This window comes from Stegastes partitus, unplaced genomic scaffold (genome assembly GCF_000690725.1).
Source record: "Stegastes partitus isolate 25-593 unplaced genomic scaffold, Stegastes_partitus-1.0.2 Scaffold502, whole genome shotgun sequence".
Lineage (NCBI taxonomy): Eukaryota > Metazoa > Chordata > Actinopteri > Pomacentridae > Stegastes > Stegastes partitus.
This window is the reverse complement of record NW_007578233.1, coordinates 354,429-365,873: the sequence shown is the minus strand read 5'-3', so window position 1 is coordinate 365,873 and position 11,445 is coordinate 354,429. Positions and strand designations below refer to the sequence as shown.

The following is an 11,445-nucleotide window of genomic DNA, read 5'->3' as shown; positions in this document are numbered from 1 at the left end:
TTTTCTGATTCTTCCGAGTGGTGAAAAATGTCAAAGTATGTAAATTTGACTACTGTTCTTAAACTCCAGTTGCACTTCACTCAACTATTTCCATTTTATGTTGCTTTATTCTACAGTTTCACTACATTTCAGAGGCAAAATTGTGCTTTTTACTCAGAATCTGCAAAGAATGAGATACGTTTATGGAATACAGTGCTCAGTTTTAGACCCAACAATATAAAACAAGTCAAATTAGCTCCACCTTAAAAAGCAACGGCATTGCCACCTACTCAGCAATACATCGATAAGAATAATTCAATAATACAATTTTACCCTTTGGCAGATTCCTTGATATTTCAGGGGAATTTTGCAGGTTTGTATTGAAGTAAAGTTTAAAGCCAGGTTTGCCTGTGTACTAATTGTATTAAACAATTCCACATTTTATTTGTTTCAAAAATAAATAAATAAAATCTCATGAAAACCCAACAGTGCACCAGTCTGCCCTGAGCCCATCTATCCCCGTATGAAATGTAAATATTTAAATATGAATCACAGATGTAGAGTTTATATTTTAATACATTGTGCACATCTTATTAGAACTGGAGGCTGCTGTAGTTGCATCCATTTTGCCCTCTAACCACATATAACCACACTGCCTTGGTGAGGGCAAGAAACACAAACAGGTGAATTTGCAGACAACATAAAACCAGTGCTTGGGACAAGATGTGGTTTTTAAACTTATTTCTTAGCTTCTTGGAAACCAGAAGCAGAAATTAGCACCCACCTTTTCTTGCATTGCCCTTTTCTTCTTGAGGACATGAAATTCATCCTCTGACCCTCCAGGAAACTAGGCCTGGTCCAAAAATAAGCTTGATTTAAGACAAAGGAACTCTTTGCACATCTGTTTCATCAGAAGGGGGTTTCAAGGTTTCAGTAGGACTCTTGCACACTGTCTAACTTGCAAAAAATAAATTTATTCGCAAGAGCTTTTGTTTAAACTTTTATGGATGGAAGAAAGGGGCTTCATGGCTAGAAGGCCCAGGTGAGCTGCATGAGGTGATGACAATCACATGTCAGCCAATCGCTGTCTCAGGTAGGTTAGGACCGCCTTCAAGGCAGTGGGAGGAGCTTCACTGATGTTTAAAACCTGCAAAATGGCACATTGGCTGTCTTCCACTGCTTTGGACAATAATCACAGCAATCCTTGCACATTGGAGGGTCAGAACTGTAACCTGCAGCAGGTTAATATAGTTAAACAAAATATATGCTTCTCTGGCTGCTGAAAAACAGGAGAAGTTCATTTATGAGTTGGGCAGAACTAAAATGTATCTGCCATTTTCCAAAAAAAAATTTCAAAATAATACCTCTTTCCATACTGTCAAATGAGAGAATTGGCTTCTGTGTAACATTCATGAATTAGCTGAAGGTCTTGGTCTGTTAAACTGACAAAAAAAGGAATTTCAGGACTCTGGGATATTGTAATGGACATTTCTAACCATTTTCTGATTGTGTAGAACAAATAATTAAGTCTGTCGCTCTGAAATGCTGGTAAAATTAATTGAACTACATTTCTTTAACAATCTGCACAATCTACAGATTCATTTTTAATCAAAATAATCTCTAGTTTCATCCCATAAATGCAAGTGGAATTCACTTCGTGGACAGTTGAACGGGTTATTTTAAGCTAGCAGGGTCTACTGCTGCTTTTTAGGCCACAAATGTGTAGTTTTATTTTGACATACTTTGACACTTGGACACTGGGCAATCATTATTTACACTAGTGATTTCTCTAGTGCGACAAGTCAAAATGAGTGTTTCCTTCAACAACTCTGCAGTGAATTAGTGAATTTTCCAATCAAAAACTGAATGCATTAGTTGGGGACTGCTGTCTTCATTAAATACACATTAGTGAATATTTACCAGAACTACAGTGCCTGTACTCAGAGGTGTTGTTAGGGTCTTGATACACTGGGGGCCTACAAATCTTTAGATTTCAACTTCATAATTGCACCATTTTTAAGTTAGAATGATGTTATGTTTGAAACACTGTGTTATAGGCAATGATCTATAGCAATAAACATGAAAACCACTGAGCTAGACCAGAGTGGCCGGTTTTAGCTACCAGCTGGTGTTAGACTGGTAAATCTTATGGGATTTTAATGCAATCTTTAATTTTTAATCTAATTTTCATTTAAAAGTGATTTGGGTGACCAACCCTTTAAATAGTCCTGGAGAAGAGATGCAGGCACTGGTGAGGAGAGAAAGCTCACATAACACAATACCACAAATAAATAACTAATATATAACTAATATTCAGAACAAATCTGCTGCTTGGAGGTGACAGATAAAGCTTAGTGTTACACTGAGCACTTGTTTGCACCCACAAGTTGACATCCTGATAAAAACTTCCTTTTCTGTGAAGGTGTTTTTGTAGTTTTCCATCTGATCTTATCTACTTTTTTGTACCTGTGGTTTTATTTTAGTACAAATTTTTACCTAAATTGCACTTGAAGCTAAGTTGAAATCATTTTATTTGGTAATAAAGAAGGAAGGCTGGCAGTCAGAGCTCACCTTGAGTCCAGGGCACTAAAAACTAACACCTCAGGTCAAGAATCTTGGTGTAATCATTGATGAGCAGCCAGATTAAGGCTGCAACTCAATCTTCATCTGGCATCTGAAAAACAAACTGAGAAACTTTGTGACCGTGACAGATTTAGAATAACTCACTCATGCTTTAATTATGTCCTCACTGGCGTCTCTAATAAGACCATTAGATATTTGCAACTCACTCTAAATGCTGCTGCCAGAACACTGATAGAAGAGAGAGAGAGCACATTACTCCAGTGGCTTCCAGTTAAATAAAGAATTTAATTTAAGGCCCTATTCATTATCAATAAGTCTACAGTGTAATCAGAGATATGATTGCTGAATCTAAGCCCAGTAAGTCTCTCAGACCTGCAGGAACTGGTCAGTTAGTGGTGCCCAGAGGTCAGACCAGACACGGTGAAATTATCATTTACTGCCCACTGCTGGAACCAGCTCCACTTGGAAATTTGCCCCAAGTATCGCTATTTTCAACAAGTACCTTTTTCCACTGCTTTAACTAACCCATTTTTTGATTAATTTTAAGTGCATGTTTTTGTTTTTCATATCTTGTGTTGCTTTGTGCTGTTTTAGTCTGTCAGTTTTAAGGATTCTATAAAATTTGAGTGCACTACATTCAACTTAGTTGTATTTTTTTTTTATTATTTGTTTAGCTTAATTATTAAATTTTACTTTATTTTGTATCCTATGTTTTACATGTCATCGTAGCATAATTATGATTATAATGATGATGATGATTATTATTATTATATTATATTTCTTTTCTTTTTTTCTTTACTTTTGCCACATCTTGATTAACCTCCATGTGTGATAAGGTGCTACAAAAATAAACTTTATTCCACTTGGCTGTAGTGTTTTTGATTTGTTTAATTCAATTAATTGCTATTATTAATTTTTTAAAAAGGTATTATTATTAATTTAAAAAATATTTATTTATTACATTTATTAATTAAATCAATTAAAGTCTATCCTATTGTATTTTGAATATTAATGATTAAGTTCTAAGAATTTAATTTGCATTTATTAATAATATTACTTCAGAGAATAGTACTATAAAAACATATTTATAACTCTGTACTAAACACTGATTAGATTTGACTGTTGTCTTTAAATGATGAATAAAAACTGAGCTGTGAGTCCCTGACTGTGCTTACACAGAAAGTACATGTCATCCAGTGCAACGGTGTTTTTAATACTTTCTGGAGAGTGTAATTTGAAATCCTGGGAGATGGTCTCAGTCCATTAAAATCCAAAAACAGCACCGCAGAGGTTTTAAGAGTGGTTAGAAGTGCAGCAGCCCCCGGGGTAATTCCCAGTCCGTCTATTTCAGTGCAGCTCCGCGTCCACGAGCCTAAATCTGACTGGCCGCTGTGCGTGATGACGTAGCAGCGCGACGTCCCGAACCAGGATCAACAGAGCGGCGACCATCAGAACAGCGAAGGACTCAGAGCCGAGGAACCAGCCGCAGCCAGTTCATATCATAAGAAGATTTATACATATTTAATACCGCCAGGCGCTTGTGCAGCTGCAGTTTCCGCGCTGCTGATGTCGACGGAGCTGATATAAGCGAGAAAGCATAAAGAAAAGACACCCGGAGCGCCCCATATCTCGGGTAAGCTGTTTCTAGAAGCTACCGACGAGCTAACTAAGTAGGCTAACGAAGTGTAGCCGCTAAGGCTAACAGGCTGGCCATGTTGTTGATGTTCTTTTGTTTAGACTTTAAAAGTTTTGCGACTTGTCAGTTCACACTTTTTTGTTGCGCCGCTATTAACAAAGCAGCTGTAGTGAGTTAAACAGACTGCACCGACACTGTTTACGTTTAAGTTGTTATCGGTTAAATGTGTTACAACCGGCTGTTGTTTGTGTTTTTAGCTGTTTGCTAACCTGCCAGCTATGCTTGCGTAATTGAGCTAGCTGTTGCTGGCTAAGGCAGCGCTTGAAACTTGAACAATAGCTCTCCTGTGTTGCACTGCGGTGTTGGACTTGCAGCATTGTTGCGGGTCTTTAATTATTATTTGGTGTCCTCTTAGCGTTATCCCGCAAATCCTTCCACACAAGCAGCACTGCCAAACAAGCCTAATGATTCAGAGGTATTTACCCTGTGGCTGCGTTGCTCCCGGCAGGCAAACACTTGGCATAAAAGGCTGAAACTCTTTCTGTTATCAAGCTCCATGAATAAAGCCAGGTTGCAGGGTTCAGGTTTGTATTCAGAGTCCTGGAAGAACCGGTGTCACCATGAAACCTAAGAGAGGGGTTGTGAAATGTTCCTAAACAACGAAAGATGTAGTAAACATGGATAAACAGAGGACATGTGTGGACAGACTGAGTTACAGAATAGTTTGAAAGCATGACAACTCACGTGTGAAATGTCCAAGGGTTGCATGGATGTTCATGGAAAAACATAAACACCAACATGCTCTGTCAAGGCTGAGCGCCTCAAGTGCTTTACAAGTGCCGGGCAAGATGCCTGGAGAAACTTATCACAGCAACAGTTTTTAATTTTTAATATAGACTAGGCAATACTTAATTTGGCTTTAACTACTTCTGTCTGCTACTATCAAGATACACAGGTAACAATTTTAACAATGAAGAGCACACATAAATAAATATATTAACACATGGAAATAGCAACAAATAAATCTAAAGGCATGTTCTCACCTTGATACACATTACATGTTAATCCCAGACTTGCATGGGGGGCAACCAGGGTGACGTTGCCTCATTGTACTGAGGTTGAGGCTCAGTGTGACTGGCAAGAAACACTGCAACCTCCATCCACACACCTGTCGCTTAGGTGGAGGTGGTGGGGAACACAGGGTTGTGGGTGTTTGTTGACCATGAAGCCCATCTCGCTCGGGCAACCGCTAGGCCTTAGGGGCTTTTGGACGAGCTCACCTCACCTGGACTAGCATACCTGCATTAACAAGGCTGCTATAAACCAGAAAGTTGGGGGTTGTTCATGTAGACTTGGTGCTTTTGTTATGTGCTCTCATGGCAGGTTGTATGTAATGCATTTAAGCGACTGAAACAAACTTTTTTTTTTTATTGCTATTGATGGAGTGTCTGTCACAGGGACATATTACTATCATATTTTCATTCAGACCAATGCTGTTATCATGGCATTAGTTTTTCCTCAACACTACAAATGTATTTTGATTTGTTGTTTTGTTTTTTTTTCCAGGGTTGAACTCTTCACCCCTTTCTCCTGCTACAGCCAGTTGGTCAAGGAGCAATCCAGTAAAAATGGAGAACCTGCACCCCCACTGCCTTAAATGCATCAACAGAAGATGCATGGTGAGACCAGAGACGGGTGTGTCCTGCGACCTCATCGGCTGTCCTCTCGTCTGTGGGGCAGTTTTTCACTCGTGCAAACTAGAAGAGCATCGTCTGCTGTGTCCATATGAACGGCTGCCTTGCCTAAACAGCGGGTTCGGCTGCCCCTTCTCTATTGCAAGGATCAAGATGGCACAACATCTTGAGACATGTCCTGCAAGTATAGTATGCTGTACTATGGAGTGGAATCGCTGGCCCGTGAGCTATGCTGATCGCAAGTCCTATGAAAACTTGAGCAAAGACTTTGATGAGGTGGAGCAGCTAGACATGGCTTTGGCCCTGCAGGATCAGAGGATGTTGTTGGAGTCCCTGAAGGTCACGACCACTGTGTCAAAGAACGGAGACAAAGAAGTAGATGAAAGTGACAAAATGGCCACAGCATCAAGTTTACCAGAGACAGTGTTAGGTAATGGAACGGTGGAAATGGAGGAGGAGCCCTATAATGACCTGTATAGGGCTTCAGTGGAGACGAGCAGAAGTTTAGCTGCTGCCTTGGACATCCTCACTAATTCCAAGGACATAGATGTAATTGTTGGAAATTTAAACGGTGAAAAGACTGATAAGAATGGAGTACTCCACAATGGAGAAAACGGTGATAGTCATAGTGTCTATGTGGCCGAGGGTGGGAAGAATGTCGACATGCAAGAGAGTGACTCTGATTCAGATTGTGAGCTCGGAGCAGTTGGTGGAGTGGATTGCGCTGTGGGAACAGATGGAGAAGAAGATGGTATTAACTGGGCAGAAAACAATAATTTTGTTGAGCTGTTCTTTGAAGAGAAGGAAGACATCATTGAGGAACCAATAAACGATTCCAACCTTGTCTGGCCAGAGATGCCTCAGGATTACATGCCTGTTGTAGCACTGGAGCCTCCTGTGCCTCAACAAGCGCCACTTGCACCTCCAATGCCATTCCTGCTGTCTGATCACGTGAGAAATAACTTCTTGCAACACTTACCTACTGAACTCAGGTATAGGTGTTTGGAGCGCAAACTACAAAATGTAGAGGTGCTCAGAGGAATAAGTATGTTTACATTTAACGGACGTCGGGCCCTGCTGTCAGACCCGTACTTGTTTCGAGCAAAGATGGAGGACAAGGCAGTGGACACGTCTGACCTGGAGGTAGCGGATGACCCCATGGGCCTCCACGGCATTGATCTCATCACTGCTGCTTTGCTCTTCTGCCTCGGCGATTCTCCTGGAGGGAGAGGAATCTCCGACAGCAGGTTTGTCGATGGCTACCACATTGACTTTGGTACGCAGACATTCTCCTTCCCATCTGCCATTCTCGCAACCAACACCATGGTAGGAGATATTGCTTCAGCCTCGGCGTGCGATCACGCCAGTCCACAGCTGTCCAACCCCAGCCCCTTCCACACTCTCAGGCTGGACCTAGTGCTCGAATGTGTGGCCCGATACCAAACCAAACAGCGCTCCATGTTCACATTCGTGTGTGGGCAGTTATTTCGACGGGACGAGTTCTCGTCCCATTTCAAAAATGTTCACGGAGACATCCACGCTGGACTGAATGGCTGGATGGAGCAGCGCTGCCCCTTGGCCTACTACGGCTGCACCTACTCCCAAAGAAGATTCTGCCCGTCTGTGCAGGGCTTCAGAATCATCCACGACAGGCACCTCGGTTCTTTCGGGGTGCAGCCTGGTTTGCCTTTGAAAACTGGGGACAACCTCCCAAAAAAGATCCGCCACTTTGGCTCTCAGTGCGATCAGTTCAGCAGTCTTCCATTTGAAGTGCTGCAACATGTAGCGAGTTTTCTGGACAGTTTTAGTTTGTGCCAACTGTCCAGAGTGTCCCGCACCATGAGGGATGTTTGTGCCAGCCTGCTGCAGATGCGCGGCATGGTCGTCCTGCTGTGGGAGAAGAAGCGGCGTGATGACGGGTCTCCTTCATGGCAGATCACAGACAAGGTTTGTCCTCTATATGATAACAATTCTCGCTTGTCTTCTCTGTTGTTCTCACCATGTGAAATCATTGACATCACATCCATCATCGTTCTGTTTTTATTCAGGTGTGGCGGTTCAGCACGGCCTTCGGTACAGTGAACGAGTGGAAGTTTGCAAACATTGCCAGCATGGCCGACCACCTCAAGAAGTGCAAGTTCAACACGATTGCTCGTCGGGAGGAGGCGATCCCTCTGCCATGCATGTGTTTCACCAGAGAGCTCACGAAGGAGGGGAGGTGTTTACGCTCAGTCCTCAAACCGGTAGCATAAACAACAAGATCACCTTTTGGACATTTCTGAGACCATCAGAACTCAAATACTCATGTTTTCCTCCAGTGTTTACAGACGATATTCTCTTCAGGCCTCAAAAAGAAAACTCCTGATTGAACATTACAGACTGTTGGTTGTGTTTTTTGCTTCACAGTGGAAAAGAATCCTTCGATCACATAGACAAGACAAAAGCCAGTAACGAGCCAATTTCTATTTCAGCTGAGGCTGCCATGCAGCAATCACAGATGAGGACTGTAAACAAGCAAATTGAAATGCTAGCCTTGTATCCTTCACTCTGATGGATTTATTATCAGTGTACTGAAGCTGTACCCTTATCTACTCTGACATTGTGTAAATAATCAGATGTTTTGATGTAGATTTTTTATTTTTTATATCAAAAGTCAGTACTGTGCTACATTGGTGATAAGAGTAGAGCCTTAACTGAAGATACACTTGATTTTCTAGTCATGAGGTTGTTCAGAACATCTCAGTGAGATTTCTCTACTGCTTCTAGCTGGAACAGTTTACTGGTATCTTGCACGGTTTTACATGTTCTCCTGATACCTAGAGTGACCATTTGTGTACTGCTTAGAACTCATAGATTTCATGGCTTTAATACTACATTTAAAGACTGACCAAACACCTGTGCTAGCTGTGCATAATGTTTGCCATTTTACAGGATCCTGTAATGAACTTTATCACTGTGGGTGTTGATTTCTGTTCACCAGCAAAAGCATGTTGACATCATTCTGCTTGGTGTTGAAATGTAGCGGGTTTGGCACGTTATAGCAGTAACAAAGGTGGTCCATCCTCCTCTTTTCTTCTCTCACTTCTGACTAATGTGCTGGCGTGTTAGTCAGGGTGAGACACGAAGCAACACTATTCACCAGCCAAATGGCAGTACTTTTTATAACCGTGGTTGGCTTGTGGTCTTTTCTACCAGCTACTCTGACGAGTAACCAGCAACTGTTCGTAGGTTCTTTTCTCCAAAAATCTAAATGTAGCACGTGAAATAATGAATGTACTCGGTGAACACATCGGTGACTGTGGTTAGCAAGCAGGAAGCTTGGTTTCCTTCCCCTCAGTGTCAGACCTCATAAAACCCTGCAGGACAGGTTTTAGGAAATATGACGGGCACACACTTCTCTCCATTAGTGAGCGTCACTAATTATGTTCATTATTTATCACGCTTGTATGTTTTTGGCACTACATGTCCACTGTGTTCAAATATTGTTGGTGTCTCAGGGTTGTAGCATGAAGCTTTGTCTCGCAGCGAGTTGTGTGTAGTTGAGAAAATCGCAGAAAACGGCACGACAACTTGCTACTTGGTGATTGTGGGGTCGTAGAACTGACTCAGTATTAAGATAACATAACGGTGTGTGTGTTGCAGTGCTGGAATAACAAATGTTTTCATGTTTGTCATCCATCAGCGAGGTGTTTCTGACTAAAATAGGCTGTTGGCCAAAAATGCTTTTTGAACGTTCTTTTTAAACACAGAGTGATCCAGGTTTTGTTTTTTAGTTTGAGTTACAAAGTAAGGTTTAACGACACGTGAACATGATTGATTTTGTTCCCTGATGTGTGAAGAATGGAAAAACTGGGTAAAAGTGTCCCAGAAGAGTAACAATAGTCGTGAAAATATGAATATTCCTTTGAGAAAAAGTGTGATTTGTTTTTTTATATATATATATTTTTGAGTTTGATGTAACGCCCAAACAATGTTTAAACTAAGCTGTCTTTTTATTCGAATAAGTCCCCATCCATGTTTGTTTTGTTTCTTATTTTTGTACTGGTACTTGTATTTGGAAAGAGATCTGCCTCTGTAAGGTCTAGATTTGAATTATTGATTTGCACATGAAGGCATGTACTGTAAAATTTAAAACCTAAAGCTGAGGGGTTAGTCTTGGCAGCAGGAATCGTACTCCCTCGTGTTCTGCATGTTCTGAGTTTGATGTCTTTGGAAAATGTATCGGTGAGTCCAGTTGCAGACTAATTTATACAGTTTATTCTCAGGCACTGTGCATCGATTTAGTACGTTTTTTTTTAATGTAACTTTCATTGTTTTCTAATCTTGTACCACGATGAGCTTCACATAGACCCGATCACTCGCTCACTCTTCAGGTTTCATCCTGTCAAAGACGTGTGAGACTGAGCATCACATCAGTCTTTTGCTCCGTTGAGGTTCGTACATCAAACAAGACAAATATGAGGTTCTCATGTGCTGATCGCCTCGTGTTTTTTTTTCCAGCAATGCAGTCGGTCTTTGCACCTGGAGTGTATCAACATTTTCATCAGTATTGTAAGTTTTATTTTCACTCCTGCTGAAGTGTGTTTTTTTTTTTTTTTCCACCACAATATGCCAGCTTCATTTGTTTGACTTTTGAAGCGTTTTAATAAAGAGGCTCTTGGTTTTTACACATTTGAGTTGTTTTTTTTAAAAGGCCGGAATGCACAACAGCTTTATATCAGTTAGTAGCCGCTAATGAAATCAATTAGGCAAAAATGGAAACTATTTTCAACCTCACTCCCTCTTCATAAGGCAAGTGTCCAATATTACACATGACCAGTTGTGTATATATAGCCACGAAATTATGTCCTATTAATGTCATGGCTGAGGAAGCAAACCAAAAAATATCCAAACACACTTACAGATTCATTATCACAAGTTGAAATAGCAGCAAAAAGTTAAAGAAATTGGTTAAAATATTGTCTTTTTTGTAAGGCAGTAAAGTTATGGAAGATTTAATTCAGTGTGAGGACAATAATAATAGATTTTATCTGTCCAGTTGCTGTTTGCAGATGCAAGAGAAAAGATTTAAGAAAGAAGGATTTCTAGAAATTTCAATTTCCTACAGCTAGATGGCACCAAATCAACACAAATTCACTTTACTGGTGAAAAGAAAGGACAGAAAATGCACAGTAACCTTATTGTGATGAGTCAGTATGTGCTGTGGTTGTGTGTCTATATATGTGTGTGGTGCAGCGTAAACAGGACAAAAGCCACTGTGATCATTTAAAATAATCTAAATTCCAGATACATTCACGTGTTACAGAAGGGTGAAATTAACAGCGATGGAAAGTAACTATAGTGCTGCACAATTTTAAATTACTTGCAGTCTGCTTGAGTGTCTCCATTTTACATTATACTTCTATTTTACAATTTATAGGCACACATAGTACTTTTTACTCCACTATGTTAACTGTAGTTACTTTGCAAATTTAGTTCAACAGTACAAAATATAGCCAACAAATAAATCCATCCATCCATTATCTATACACCGCTTAATCCTCACTAGGGTCG

At 40.6% G+C, this 11,445-nt stretch overlaps 1 protein-coding gene across 1 annotated transcript; it reads left to right on the top strand.

Moving 5' to 3' along the window:
- The first annotated feature begins 4,053 nt into the window (after positions 1-4,053).
- Positions 4,054-10,563, top strand: fbxo30a (F-box protein 30a). Its single transcript, XM_008287475.1, has 3 exons — positions 4,054-4,195; positions 5,765-7,839; positions 7,941-10,563. Exons 2-3 carry the CDS (start codon positions 5,827-5,829, stop codon positions 8,142-8,144), a joined length of 2,217 nt encoding a protein of 738 aa, XP_008285697.1. The 5' UTR covers positions 4,054-4,195; positions 5,765-5,826; the 3' UTR covers positions 8,145-10,563.
- The last annotated feature ends 882 nt before the right edge of the window (positions 10,564-11,445 follow it).

Bases quoted from the DNA above. Each gene is read 5' to 3' on its own strand.
- fbxo30a (XM_008287475.1), top strand. From the start codon at position 5,827: ATGGAGAACCTGCACCCCCACTGCCTTAAATGCATCAACAGAAGATGC. The intron at 7,840-7,940 runs GTTTGTCCTCTA...GTTTTTATTCAG, and splicing joins CATGGCAGATCACAGACAAG to GTGTGGCGGTTCAGCACGGC.